Source organism: Pinus tabuliformis, chromosome 6, assembly GCF_031772625.1.
Source record: "Pinus tabuliformis cultivar Carrire ecotype Pingquan chromosome 6, CPIR1, whole genome shotgun sequence".
Classification (NCBI taxonomy): Eukaryota; Viridiplantae; Streptophyta; class Pinopsida; order Pinales; family Pinaceae; genus Pinus; species Pinus tabuliformis.
The window spans coordinates 666,003,236-666,019,287 of record NC_142292.1 but is presented as its reverse complement, the minus strand read 5'-3'; the positions used below and the strand labels follow the sequence as shown (position 1 = coordinate 666,019,287).

Below are 16,052 nucleotides of genomic sequence, written 5' to 3'. Positions count from 1 at the left end.
GAAGGTTTCCTTCCTTGTCTTCAGAGGATGGTACTTGACCAGGAAGCTTGCAGAACCATTCATTCTGAGATCAAGATCTATAAGAATGCTAGCAATCTATTTGGATTTGATGCTAATGTCCAAGGATGGATGATTTTAATGCCAAGCAAACCGTTAGAATATATATATATATATATATATATATATACTGCTTCAAGTTGGAAGTATAATTGGAGTGTATTTGAAAAAATACATGCAAAGAAGTGTAGCAAGTTAGAATTGAGTGATTACAATCATTATAACTTATGACCTTATGAATATCAAGGCTCATTAAATTTATTTTGACCCTCTTATAGGTTAGATTTTCAATGCCTGAATGTTATGATGTATGTTCACTACAATCTTCCACTGTGGGTGATGTAATTTGAGAAAATCCCTTATGTGAATGCAATTTTGTTGGAAAACGTTAACATAATATGAGATGCCTATTATGGAGTAGGCACTGAAGTGGTTAGAGGAGCAACTAGGATAGGTGACAATGTGGGATGATCTACAACCATTATTAGAGAAGCACTTTAACATTGAGGAGGGTGATGTCAATTTTTTCAACAATGGATAGAATCCTAGTTTTCTTACTCGAAAGTGGCATTAGGATTTGTAGTGTTCATTTTGGGAAAGTTAGTGCAAGTATGTTATGCCTGTTGTTGGACACAGTGTCTAGGCACCGCGACAATGCTCAGAGTAGGAGCTATCACTCCGATTCCTACTCACTCTGTTTAGACTCTCTCCTAGCTAATAAGTCAAGGGGGGTAGTCCCTGTAGGCGGATGGATGATGTGAGACCTGTGGAACCACATGGCCTAAGAGATCTATGGCAAGGAAATTTGTTAATGATGTAACTTGGTTATTAATGAAGGCAAGTATTAACGATATGAGCAATGTTAAGATATATTAAATTAAGCATGATCAGGCAAACCACAAGATAGAAATGATAGACTAGTGTCTTTAGACAACAATACTCAATGATAAACTGATGTACTTGCTAAGAAATGACATCAAGCTACAATATAACAATGCTGCGAAGTGATGTTAGCACGAAAAAATTTAAAGACCAAGATAACTAGATATATGAGCAATGAGCTTTTAGAGAAAAACAGTTGCACGGAAATATGGTATTTCCAGATAAATAAGCTTGCAAATTTAGTCCACAATTCCAATTACCAATGATCAATAAGAAATGAAAGCAAGGTGAAATGCAAATGATGACAAAATTAGGTAGTTTCAAAGAGATGACAATATGCTCATATGCTTCAATGTAAAGATGTAAACCATTTATGACTAAGCTTAATTGATATATCAACTTAGATCACAAAAACTTCCAATAGCAAATTAGTCAAGCAAATTTAAGATCTCTTAATGAAACAATGATAACAATCAAAATCTTTAGTTATAGCGTTTATAAAAATGTTCTTTACTTATAGGATTTAGAGATTGGAATCAAGTGAAATTTCAAACACAATTAACTAAAAGACCACAGAGGTTGCTAACAATGATCTTAAAATGATAAAATGCAACGAAAGCTCATGCAATTTCTAACTATGCAATGCAAATGCAAGTAAGGAAAAGTAAGTTAGTAAGTTAGTGATTGCTCCCTTTTAAATAAGGAGCAAGGATGCCTTGGAATGAAATTCCAAGCTCCCTCGCGAGAAAAAGATTGATTTTATTTATGATGCTTTACAATAGGTGTTGAAATTTCTAAGTTTAACTTGTTAGAAATTCTACTTGTGCTATCCGATTTATTTCTTCCTACTTGTTCAATTACTTAACAAGTTATTTACCATGTAAATACTGAAAGTAAATACAAGCACAGTATCAACACATATAGATCATCATCTGAAGGAAACAGAAACAAACACACAAGTGACACTGTTGTTTTTGGACTAATGTCCATGGAAAAACCCAATGTGGGAAAACTGGTGCAACTATTTGAGGGTTTGATTTATTAATTAGTTTAAGAACACAATCTGGGTGCCAAATCTGGCTCACCCGACAGAGAAAAATCTCGGCAGTAGTACCTCTCTACTCGGAAGTAGATATTTCAGCTGAAACCCCGGATAAACACTCTGGCAGCTCCACAGCTCCAATCTGCTCCACAAAACCCCAACGTCAGCCTCTAGGGGTTGCGTCAGCTTCTCTTTGGCCCAACATTAGCCCAATGTCACTCTGGCTTGGCATGTGTCAGTCCTCTAGCCCTCTGCGTCACCCTTGCTGGTCCTTTGAGGCATTGCGTAGCTCCTAGCTGCCACTGCGTGAGCCTTGGATGGCTCTGCGTGAACCCTTGGCTGCTTCTGCATCCCTCTCTCCAGCTATTGCGTTGATCCTCCTGGTGCTATCTCTGCCTCTCTGCTTCTGTATTCACTGCCCCTCAGCTGCAACGCTGATCACTCTTTCAACTTTTTCAGCAAACCCAACCCCACAAAGTCGAAATCTTGATCTCTTGGTGTGTTCTCCAAGTGACCCTCAAGCCTCCTCTTATACTTTTCTCGTTGACAAATCAACGGCCGAGATTAAGTCCCTAATCAATGGCTAAGATTAGATTTGGCTTGATCCATGACTTTTGGACCATTCTAACACAGTTTTATATTAATACACATTAATAATTTATTTTCCCTAAGTTTAGACTTAGGGACCTAAACTTAGGGTCTCCATTAAAAATATTAATATTCTGGGTATTGGAGACCTCATGTGCCTTAGCCTCTCCACCAATTTTCGTGGCTAGAGCACATCCGATGCTACCCCAAATCAACAATAGGAAATGCCCTTATAGGTAAAGAGAACGCTCTTCTTCAAGGAGCTTATAATGATAAGAAAACTGAATAACAAGTTCTCTTTTCAAGTGACAGCGCTTAGGAGGCTTAAAAAGTCTGAAACTTGCTTATTGTAATTGCCCCCAAATCTGCCAAATCTCTACTGCAGGGGCAGCCTGATAACTCAATGATAAACCTTCCTCTGAAAGACAACTATCAAGATTATGAACAAATGCACCCTTGAGTAAATGAGTAATCCTCCTGGAGTAATGATCAGGGGTTCTGTGATCGAGAGGCTGCAAGCTCCCCAGAAAACAATGATCAATCTCTGCTATAAAAGGATTGAAACTTCAGAGAAGGATTCTCTAAATTTTTTTAGATTTTGAGTTCAAGGTAACAGATTGAAGCTTGACGAAAAACTTTTCTGCAAAAATAATTGCACTAGATAGTGGAAATTTTTCTGCCTTTAAAGGATAAATGTGATGACAAAAGGTCCACTGAAATTTTCTGAATTTCAAGCCCTAGAAGATGTAAAAATGTATAGGAAGGACCTGAAGCTTCAGTGAAAGGATAAATGTGATGACAAAAGGTCCACTGAAATTTTCTGAATTTCAAGCCCTAGAAGATGTAAAAATGTATAGGAAGGACCTGAAACTTAAGTGAATATATTTCCCACAAATTTAGCTTCTTTAATAATTTTCAGACCAGAGATGCAAATGTACTCAGTTTGGAGCAGGAACAGTGCTTCAATCTTCTTGGTTAGCTCTCTATTTAGCTTTAAATCTTGTCAAATACTAGAAGAGAATTTGCTGGGTTTTAGAGTTTAAAGTCTGGCGAATGCTTGAAATAGTTCTCCTTGTCCTCTCACCTGAGCGAGAAAATTTGTAATGCCAAAATCCTTTCAAATACAAACTCGGACCCACTGCAAATATGTATTAAAGCGAATAGAATATCTCAGAAAACCACTGCGGCCAATAATTTAAAGGCAATTTCTTCTTCTAATCCTTTGAGCCTGCGATTGGGTGAGATTAATGCCCAGTGTTGGAAATACGGGGGGGGGGGGGGTGAATCAATATTCCTTTTCAATTGTTATTTTTACCAGTTAAATCATTGATATTTAGAACACAAAATGAACAATTGGAATGAATGCTTTTATTAATATAATCTTTACAATAAATCAGGTACAATATATACAAGGCTCCAACCTGTTTCCATGCACCAACTTGGTCTTTTGTGTGGCTCCAACCTCTAGGGCACCAACCCTATCTTTTCAAGGCACCAACCTTGTGTTTAGGAGCACCAACTGCAAGGACACCAATCCTTCCAATTCTGAGGCACCAACCCCAAGGGCTCCGACCCTGTCTTGTCAAGGCACCAACCTTGGATTTAGGAGCACCAACTCCAAGGACACCAATCCTTCCAATTCTGAGGCACCAACCCCAAGGGCTCCAACCCTATTTTGTCAAGATATGTTTTGATTGTATTACACTGCTCTCAAAAATCTTCTTCACTGTGTTTTGTCAATCTACAACTTCATTGCTACATCAATGACAACCTGTCTTCATATGAAGAAGTCTTCACAATTCTTCATATTGCCCAAACAGAGGCCCTCATTATGATTTCAAATAGCCATCATGATCTACAATAGTCTTCACACAACTTCAATGTGTCTACAATGAACTGCACTAAGCTCTGCACAAAAACAACTCTCTATTTCAAGCCTCTATTCTCACTATCACGGTAAATGCTTCAGGAGTGACTGCTTCAGGAGTGACTTCTTTAGAGGAGTGACTGTCGCGGTTTCATATTGTGCGTTCAATTAAAAACAACCTTGTTCATACTCAGATAATCTTCTTAGATCTGCAGAGCGTCCTTTTGAACTGTTATCTGAATCACTGTCAAACACAGGTCTGAGCTTTTCAATAAATAACCCAGTCAACAGAATGTTCGACCTTCGGCTTCCTTCTTCTTTTGCTGGACCTTTCAGCTTCCTTCTTCGCTCGCTCGACCTTCGGCTTCCACTTTCGTTTGCTCGACCTTTGGCTTCCTTTTTCGCTCGCTTGACCTTCAGCTTCCTGATCTTTGGCTTCCTCTGTCTCTTCAAGTTCACGAGTTGTGAACTTCTTTATGCTTTATTTTTATGCTCGAGATAGCTGCTTAGAATTGAAGCGTTTTAACTCGTTTTTGTACGATGTTCACCAATACTCAAAAGACACGTTCATTTGGAAGGAGACACCGACTTATGGATATTCATCCAATTACTCATAAACTTGTTTTATTTACGGAGGATTTCATAGGAGAGACTGTACCCAAGGAGGTCCCACATCCATGTCATCAATCGCAATCGCAACTTTCGGTGGTCTGCAATCGCAACTCTTAACATCACCGATATTCACACTGCCGATGAAATGGACGCGATATAATATTAAACCATCGTCAATAGATCCATCGGGTCCACAACTAATATCGCAATCGGTGGTCAGGTTCACAAGACTTATCGCAATCGGCAGTCGGGTTCACAAGTTTTATCACAATCGGCGGTTCGACGGTGTCAACCCTTATGATTTGCATAACTTCCTCGATACTTGGACACGATATTACATAAAGGTATATTCTATGGAGCTATCAGGTCCGCACCTTATATCGCAATTGCAGTTTTTATTGTGACATCCCTTTATGACTTGCGATATGAAATTTTATACGATGGATGCGATATTGTATTATGGCATATTGTAATGGAACCATCGGGTCCACAGTACATATCGCAATTAGCGGATTTGGGGCGGTGATACGGCTTTAAAAACTTGCGGTATGGTGGATGCGATATTTCTTTAGGGCGTGTTGTAATAGGACCATCGAGTCCGCAACTTATATCGCAATCAACGGGTTTTGAGCAGTGGCGTATAATAGAAAACATCGATATTATATACTGCTGATACGATTTCTCCGATAACTCTGTTTATGCTCCTCCGCCGCAATGCTCCTTCGTTGTTTTCTTCCTTTCGGTTCTTCTTAGGCATATATTACATGTGATACTTCCAATATGGCTCCTCCGATGTTTTCTTCTTTACTCCTTCGATATCGTTGTTGCTCTTTGTTCTTCCGATAGCACTTACCCTTGGGCATATGCGATAACTTGCTTCTTTGATGGCTTCTGATAAACTCTTCCTCTTACTCTTTGGCTTCATGGCTTCTCCTCTTTACTCTTTCTCTTTCTCTTTTGATGGCTTTCGATATCTTTCCTCCTCGATTCCACTGTTTCTATTATGTTTGTATTCAATCCTTGGATCCTCCATGAGCAGTATTATAATCAATGGGCATCAATGGGAGACCACACGTCACAAGAATTTTCCATCACAAACACTGCCATATTGACGTCAATGACAACCTAGATTAACACGCAGGTCTGTGGCTTGGTAAAATTTGAAAGAAATTTCCCTTGAAGTAATTACCAAACTCAACCCCCCTAGCTTTTCAGAATTTCGAGCTCTGTCTTTAAGCTTTTCAGCGAGCAGAGAAATAATTCACATTGTGCGGTCTTCACAAAAATTTGTATTAATCTTCACAAAAATTTGTATTAATTGGGTCAATGCTTCAAACTACGATTCCTTGCCCGTTCTAGCAATGAAGAGCCCTCAGTACCTTCAGATCCACAACCAACGAGCCTGCAAACAAAAAGAATTTGAAACCTTATGCTTTCTTTTCTAGGCACCTGTGGAAAACACAAAAGCAACCTCACTTAGAATTATGAACATAAGAGTCATACGAATTAGTCACCAAGTCTAAAAGGAAAAATCTAAAATATTTACAATTATTAAAATTTAAAATACAAAATTTATATTTACAAAGTTTGAAAGAGACAATTAAAATATTTACAAAATATCAAAATAAAATGTTTACAAGTTTAAAATAAAATAAAAATAAAGTGAAAAAAAAACCCAAGAAATTATATATATACAAAAAGGAATGGGTTAGTATGTATAGATACAATTTAGAGAAACACTTTTTAAGTTTTGAATGTGGGACAAAAAAAGGAACTTTAAAAATTAAAAGTTAAAGTTAATTGAAAGAAATTTAAACTTAAATAAATATTTACACTTTTGAAATCCTAAAGTTGTTTACAAAAAAAATAAATATTTACGAACTATTAGATCTATACAAATGATAATGAAGATTAACTACATACAAATTAACTACAATATTCACGATGGAATAGATCTAGAGGAATATGAGTTCAACTTTATTCCCTTGATCTAGTGTTTAATAGCTCTAATTAGCAGATCTATCAGATAAGCACAATGATTAAAATTTTTTAAATTTTAAAAGGAGGTGCTAGCTCGAAACCCTCATGCATCACAAAATGAAAATCTTATGATAAGCATAGAGCTTATTTAGCTTGGCTCTTCAGAAAACACAGATCTAGAGTTCGCTGGTCCAACTGAAAACTTCCCTTAACATTCGATGATCTAACTCAAGATTTCCCTGCAAAACTCGATCCAGTGATTAAAAATAGAGCGAGAATAATTATAAAACTTAGACAAGTAGAGATTTAAATTATTATTCAAACCCCAACAACTGAGCAAGATACATGTACTCAAATCTTTCTTCAGAAGTCATCAATAGCTTTAGAAAAAATTATGCATGAAATAAAAAACATCTTACAACATTCCCATGAAGAGTAACACCAGCGGAAATTAACTCCAAAGTCTTGGTTTATTATCTAGAAAAGATTACATCGGAGCTTTTTGCTAAGCACACGACTCAAAGGTCGGATCTATTGACTGACAAATGACCTCCTATATAAAGATAAATCCTCCAATGGCTAGCTCTAGTGATTTTCGTCAAATTAATTTCGACCGTTGATGAAGATCAAAATTTCTTTTAATTTCATTTGTTGAAATATTTAATTTTTGAGGAAATTCGAAATTTTCATTTAAATGCATTTTAATTAACTCAAAAATAGAAATTTTGAGTTAATTTCCTCAAATATTTGATTTTGACTTAACCCCATGGATCAAAAGTTTAAAATTTATCAAAATAATTAATTTACCTTATTCTCGAGACCTCTTAAAATTTAATTTTTAGGAGCGACGAATTTTGCCTTTGGAGAATTTAAATTTACCTAGAATTTGAATTAATTAAATTTTTGGCTTAGGATTTTAATTAATTTTGGGCAGAAAATTTAATTAATTAACCTATGAGGGGATAAATTATTTTTTCCAACCCTCAAGACACTTTACATCATGATTTACATATTTTTTACCTCACAAGGGGGAAAACCCATTTGTAATAGACCCTCACAGACTACCCATTTCTACGACACGAGTATAATCCAGCAGATCAAGTAATTTGTAATAAAATAATCTATTGGATTATTTTAGGTTTGGTACTCACCAACTTGTGAATTTGCATTGCATTAGGTTCTCATTTATTAGTGGTAAGGTGTTGATTATTAAACCCAAATAATATATTGGTGCTTGCTAATCGAAGCTGAGCGGATTATAGCTGCTAGGTGGTACAGTTGGTACACATTCAAAGAGATCATTAGAGATACTTTCTCTAACAAGATGAGGGAAATAGGTCCTATAGCGTGTGGCATAAAATGTGATAGATGGTAGCATACATCTCCTTCAAAACTCAAATATATCAAGGGAGGTGTTTGGGTTTGTTACCGATTAGTCTTCCTTCACCTTGAAACCACAATTTCATATAGAGTACATTTCTTCCAAATATCAACCATAAAAGGAGGTGTGCTCGAGATTGTCACTCATTGGTCTTGTTACACCTTGAAAGTTGAAACTATAACTGCAAATAACATATGTCTCTTCCAAAACTAAAATATGATAAGAGAAATTTTTGAAATTGTTATTGATTTTTCTTACTACACCTCGAAACCACAACTTCATTTGTATAGAAGATGGGCAACCTAACATTAACCCTCCCATGTTGCAATAGCAGCTGTGGTTAATGTCATCTGACTTTCATTGCCATTCCTTATGAGATCGAAACTCACATGGTTGTGGTTCATTAATCTAGGAATATGCTAGGTGCTATATTTAAAACTCATATTTATGATCAAAAAGCAATTTTCCTTCAATGAAATCACCACATTAAAACCCTAAACCTAAAGTGACATATTTATATTCTTAGTATTACAGCCAATATAATATTAAAAAAAGATGTTTTTTTGTAATCCATTAGCATTTTGGGAGTGTACCTCACAACAGCAATTTATAATACCATAGCAGTATCTTAAAATGAGAACTATTTCAATCCAGTTCCATCTCAACAAGCCACTAACTTTTATCACAAAAGGGTGAGGGAATCAATAGCCAACGGCTATATTTGTCATCACAGATGGCTCAAGATGTTCAGATATATATATATATATATATATTTGCAATGTCTTTGTCAAAAGATCGCCTAGGGTTCAGAGATTGAGAGATCAGAAAAATTGGTGAAAATATCAGCAAAAATCCACAAACCTGACAAGTATTAAAAAATACACAATAAATACATGTTTTTCAATTTTTTTTTAAATATAAACCAAAAATACGAAATAAGCACATTCACACAATAATTTGCAAAAAGCATCGATATAAAGTTGATAATGAGGAATCCTGAATCCTGTATCCTGATAGTTGTCAAATGAAGGAGTAAAAACTGGAAAACCAATATAAAGTAATGTCAATTATTATCTACTAATGCTAATTACCTTTGGATTATCTTCTAGGCAGATACTGTTGTACCTTTAAACTTTAAAGTTTATTTTGACTAAAATATGCCTACACATTGTAATATGGAAGGAGAAAATTGTTTTGAGAATGAACTTTTGTGAAAATGATTGCTTTCATATCCCTAATGCATGGGATGTAAGGTGTTCAATTCTTATAGGCATGACTCCTTTTCTTCATTTTTAATCTAACATCATTTTGATGCTAATCCTGCCATTTATATTTGATTGTTTCTCACTTTCGGGACCTTGATGTTACAGGATGCAAGATGTAGGGCAACCAAAAGCTGTCATAGCTGCAAGACGAGTCATGGAACGAGTTAGTGGGGTGAACATAGTACCTCATTTCTGTCGGATAGAGGACAAAGACTTTGAGTTCTACAGGGTTTTTGACATCATTGTAATTGGTCTTGATTCACTTGAGGCTCGCAGCTATATCAATGCGGTGGTTTGTAGCTTTCTTGGTACTCCCATCTATCACCTCTCTTTTATTTGGCACGTGATTAACTTTGAAACATTGTGGCCATTCAGTCATACTATTTACTATTTACATGAGGCTGTCAACCATGAATGTTTTTTGCAATTCAAGGAAACTGCTAGATGTTCGACTTTGATTTCATTGAGAAATATGGCATGTTTCATTTACACATCTTCTGCATTCTTCTGTAGAATGTTTTTAAGTCTTATTTTGTGTTTCCTTAAGGGCTAGCAATTCTGTGGGCTTGGCACAATGATCACACCATTATGCTTCTTGTCTGTGGAAGTTATTGTGTTCGGTGGAAGAACTTCATTTCCTTGGGAGGGCTGAGTCAGTGTGATTGATTTCTTTTGAAATATTGTATACTTTTCAAGCTGGAGGTTGTCTCTAAAATTAAGTATGGATTGCTATCTAGCTTTCTGTACACATTCCTTCTCATTTATGTTTTGTTTGTTTCTTGTCTAGGGAAAATGACAGTTTTCTCACATCCTATCTTCCTTTGCATCCTGATTCCTATCTTACACTGTTGTATGTAATCTAGGCCGTGAGTTGTTTTTTCTGGCCCAAGGACTTGTTAGATTTGTATTTCATATTGGCTGACACTTATTCTAAGTGAAGACTCATGCACACACGCATTTGAGGTTAGGGACAATTATGTGCAGGCTATTTTATTACTCTATTGGATACTTAATACTTTATATACAGGACAGTGAGAAAAGACCCCAGTAGGATACTTGGCTTCACCTAAGGTGTGCAAACATGTGGAAGTTGTTGCCAGTTTTTAAGTACCATGATGTTCCTCAAACATGATGTGACTGGTATAACATAGGACAGACTGAGAGGTTAACCTTACTGTGCTATGGTTTCTGCAAGTTTTCTTTTAATTCAATCTGTTTTGGCTTGATCTGCATTTCTTAGGTGTATCGTTGTCCAAGAGTTGAAAGTCATGCTTTCATAGTCTGTAACTTTAGTCTCTCAATGTGGCCGGATAAAGAATGGAAATATAGCGCGTGATGGAATGAAAGAAATAGGCCGAGGAAAAAAAAGGTGAAGAAAGTTTTGGTGGAGATGGTGTAGGTCATAATTAGGCCACTGGGAGAAAAAGCTTTAAGAACAATATTATGTAGAATATATTGATAGCTACAGGCCAAATCTGAGTGGTCAATTCATAATCAAAGTCTATGTAATATTCCTAGTATTGAATTTCTATGATACAAATCCATGTTTGTGATGAAGTATATAACATAACATAATTTTGTTGAAGCAAATAATAATACCTAGAGATGGATTCCATGTGGTAAGTGAAAAATTCAACCAGCTTGTTTATATTGAGTTCTAGTAGAATTTTCATCCAATCCATGATTGCAGACCTTGGGTATTTTGATTTCATGCAAGGAAAATTACCGAGATAAATTGTATCATCACAATGAGATTATATCTGTAGCACTATCAACCTTTCTAGCATTGCAAGGATGAACTTTTTATCTAGATCACTTACATATCTATAAACATTTTATTTAGATAAACATACTTGGATATCTAGATCTATATTGACAAGCAGTTGCAAACATTGATGCTGAAAATGATATTTGTTACTAAAATTGGCTTTTTCAGCTGGATATTTTGTCATCGCAGTAGAATGCTAGTCCACACCCACACAAAAATCTTGGGAACCACATTAACATGATCTTATAGGCTCTAGGTAAATGTACCATGGACTGATAATCATTTGTGTTGATCTGCTGCAAATTTTAATGATTGCATTTGTACATTCTTGCCATGCAAACATCCTAACATATGCTAGAAGTATTGAAAAATATTCTAGAGCAGAATGCAATTTAGTAGCATTCAGCAACAAGGTTTTGGACCCAGAGGAAGCATGCGAACATGGTTGACTGATGTGTTAAGAGTCTATTTTTGATGTGCTACAAGTGAATCAACAAGTTGATACAGTCAAAATTTCGAGGAAACCAATATGGATCTATCAGATTTTTGAGAAGTCTGGTTCTAGATATGGGAAATACCACATATAAAACAATATGAATATAAATTTTTGTTGAAGCTTATAGTATCTTTGGAAGGCCTTGTTATGAATATAATATATATATAAATAATGTAAATATAAAATAATAACATTCATAATAATGACTATTTGGTGATTAGTATAGAAGAGGCATGTCTCTAAGGACATGACCATTCATGGAGGGGCATTTGCCTAGGTATATAAGCGAACCCTCATTTCTAACAATGGACATCTCAGCAGCGGACCCTCAATGGACATCTTCATTTTCCGAGTGTTGTGGAGTATATAACATGAGTATGAACTTTGTTTGTTACATTTGGTATTAGAGCTATTCGACCCTCTGGCCGCTCAACCATTGCATAGAACTAGTATGATCTGGCCTTTGGCCATCAACTCTCCATCAACTTTGTTGCTGTAAAAAAATTTACTTGCATTTTTTTGTGGCCGCTGTCTTTGCATGCAGTCCTGTCATTGCCGCTGCATGCAACCCTCCTGCTGCGTTATCCACCCCTGTCTGACATTAAACAGCCGCTCTGCTATACTGTTTCTTGTGACAGTGCCGACCTGCTTTCTCACTGCTACTGCAAGCCTGCTCCCCCACCCTGCAAAACCAGCAAACTGTTTCAGAGTGTAGGCGTACTCTGTTCGTAGTTTAAAACTTCCACACCACTACACGTTCTGTCGTACAGACTATCAATTACTGTAGTTAAAGCAACCACCGTTGTAATCGACTTTGTGAGTTGTGTAAAGCATTTGTTGATTGGTTTCTTGAATTTTAATTGCTGATACAGATTGTCAATATTGGAATTGTAGCTATGGTCGGTCTTCATAATGTATATTTGGTCACTTGATTTACTTGTATTTATTATTGAAAAGCATATTCTAAATGCTAGAGTCGAAAGAAAAATTATTTCGAGTCAAAGTCCCATTGCAACTTTATAAAGAAAAAATTTTTAATTTTTGAAATGTAATTTTTGGCTCCAAAAAGTGACAAGTTGGCTTCCCTCCAAGTCAAGTCGGCCCTCGCTTACCCATTCGATCAAGACAAACTACGATATAAAGGCAGTTCTACATCCTCCACTTGGGCATTCACATTCTCAAACAAAAGATAGTTTTTGGGCAAGCAAGAGAAGGTCAAGAAGGACAAATAGGACGAATAGAAGCACGAATTCTCTCTCTCTGCTCTCTCTTGAAACTCGAACGTGTGGATTGGCTATTCTCTCTCTGGTTCGCAGTAATCTAGGCATTCTGTTCCAGGGGGTCGAAATTTTGGGCAATTGTGGGGCCGAAATTTCTAGGCAATTGGGTAACTGCAGGAGGGTTGAAATTCGAGATCAGGGCAAGCAGAACATGTTGTTGGACCAAATTGGGTGGCTTGACTTGGAGGGGAAGACCAGGTTTGACCATAGGTCTAGGGGTGTCTCTAGCTGAAAAAGAAGAATTTCTCTATTGAAAAGGTTGCTGGGTTTTTCCTAGTAGTATTTTTTCCCAGGGTAAATCTTGCCTTCTTTTGTGCATTGTGATCTCTATTGTTTTATTGTTCTTTATGTTAATTTTCCAGTGCTCTATGCTTAGCACAATTATTTATTCCGATTCTTCTTCAATTAGCAATAACTTTTCCAATAAATTCAATCTTCTAATGACAATAAGCAATTGTAGATAGAACAATAATTCAAATGCAATAGAAGACAACCAAGAACAAGAACAAGAGAGACAAAAGATTTTGTCAAAGACTAGGGAAAAACCCCACAAGGGGAAATACCCTTTCCAAATTCTTCTTCTATTAGATTGTCATCAAATGTTTTACAAAGAGATACAATATTCCAATTCATAAATAACGAGTCAAAGGTCAACAATTTTGACTATCCAATTCAACTAACCAATGTCCAATGAGAGATGAGTCCAAAAGTAAAATCTGATCCAAAGTCAAAGTTTGCAATTTTTGGTCAAAGTCAACAACAGTTAAAGATGCCCTAACTAGTCAATGTTCAACAGTCAAAGTGCCTCCAAAAGATTCGGCCTTGGCAGTAGAAAACTCAACCTCTTTAGCTTAGTCAAGCATGGTCAAAACAGTCCCAGAATGTGCCTTAGAAATTGGTCAACGTCAAGGTCAACCCTATGGTCAAATGGTAGTTTTGGATCTGCGGTGAAACAAGGTCGAAGTATCCAGAAAGGTTTGTTCTCCTTGCTTTTGAATTCAACCTCCGAGACAGATCCAAAATCCCAAGATAAACAAGTCAAACCATGCCCAAAAACTCAAAAGTCAACGCTAGTCAAAGATGCTCTAAACAGAAAAGTCAACTCAACACAAAAATGTCTTCTTCCTCTTGGCACGTGTGACCTCGGACCCTTGCAATTTCAGATCAAGTTGAACCAATCAAGAGAAGAGAGATGCTTGAGATGATGCTCCAAAGTGATGTGACATGATCTATTTATATGTGACTTTGGGCTTCAAATTAGCTTTCCCAGGCCGACTTGTGCTTTTGTGCACATATAGGTTTCTCCTTAAAAATTAAGTTTTTCCTTGACCAATTTAAATTCTTGCAAGGGCTAGGAGGGGTCTTTCTTGATGAAGAAGGTTGTCCAATGGAGGGAATTTGTCCTTGAGCTATCGAATTAACACTCCCTCTCAAATAGGGAGATTGACTACATCGTGAATCTCAACTTAGAAATCTTGTCATTGTCATCATTGAGCCAAGTCATATCTCATCTCTGCTCATCTATTGAACACTCAAATCTATAGAAGAAGAATCATCATAGGGGAGCTCTGACTACCACCCTATATTCAAGGACAATAGGAAGGATACTACTTACCGTGAGGTGAGGATCACAACTATCCTATTGTCTGTTGATCTTACCACCTTGGACCTCAAGAGTCAAGTGGTAGAACACCTGCATCCCATCACTTGGGGGAGATACAACACTTACCAATGGTAAGGATCAGACACGCCCAAATATCCTCACCCATTGGCCAGATGGGTGGCAAGCCATACAAGCCCACTTTGTGGGTAGGATGCATACTAGGGTATACTTGGTAGGGGGAGATACACACTTACCATTTTTAGTAAGGATGAGACACAACCCTACAATGACAATAGGGGAACACAACCCTGCAATGACAATAGGGGAGATACACACTTACCGTGAGCTAAGGATCAAACACACCTAGTGTCCACGAGTTCCCTCAACCCTAGAAGCTCTCTGGCTCAATTCTTATCCCTTGGAGCTCAAACAGGGGGAAGAGCATAGCTCACTGTTCTCGATCAACTGGGACCCTTACTCGGGAGGGTCACATCCATCAATCCAAGCTGCTCTCTGAAGACCAAGAGATTCCCTTTAAACAAAGCCTTGGTAAGTATATCTACTATCTGCTCGTCAGTCGAAATGTGATGGAGTCTTACAACTCCTCTCTGCACCATATCTCAAATATAGTGATACCTGATCTTAATATGCTTGGACTTGTCATGAAACACAAGATTTTCTGCTAATTGGACCCCATTCTTGTTGTTGTAATATATAACTGTCGTATCCAGTACTTGCTCAAACAACTCTTTAAAGATCTTCCTTAACCACATAGCCTCGCAACTCGCCATGCTGATAAGAATATACTTAGGCTTAGTAGTACTAAGGCCAACAAACTTCTATCTTTACTGATCATCCAAGATATCATGGCAAAACCCAAACTAAAGCAGCAACCTCATGTGCTCTTCCTGTCAATAACATTTCTAGCCCAATCAGCGTCAGTGTATCCTTGTAGCCTCACATCTCTGACAATATTTCTTAGACCAAGATTAATCGTCCCATGTAAATATCTTAGCACATGCTTAGTAGCAACCCAATGTGCATGAGGAGGCTCCGTCATGAATTGAATCAAAGTGTTAACTGCAAAACATATGTTTGGTCGTGTGTTCACAATGAACATCAATGCCCCAATCAATTGTTGATACTCAGAATGGTTTGCCAAGTCAGGTCCCGCAACTTCTCAACATAGCTTCTTGAAGTTCATCTCCATCAGTGTGACCATAGATTTACA

General features: G+C 37.0%; 1 protein-coding gene across 1 annotated transcript in view; it reads left to right on the top strand.

The window, feature by feature from the left end:
* The window catches only part of ECR1 (E1 C-terminal related 1), a 249,823-nt gene that overhangs the window by 64,118 nt on the left and 169,653 nt on the right, over nt 1-16,052 (top strand). Inside the window, exon 3 of the mRNA XM_089420427.1 lies at nt 9,780-9,982. Coding sequence (XP_089276553.1) covers nt 9,780-9,982 — 203 coding nt within the window. The remainder of the gene's footprint in view (nt 1-9,779; nt 9,983-16,052) is intronic.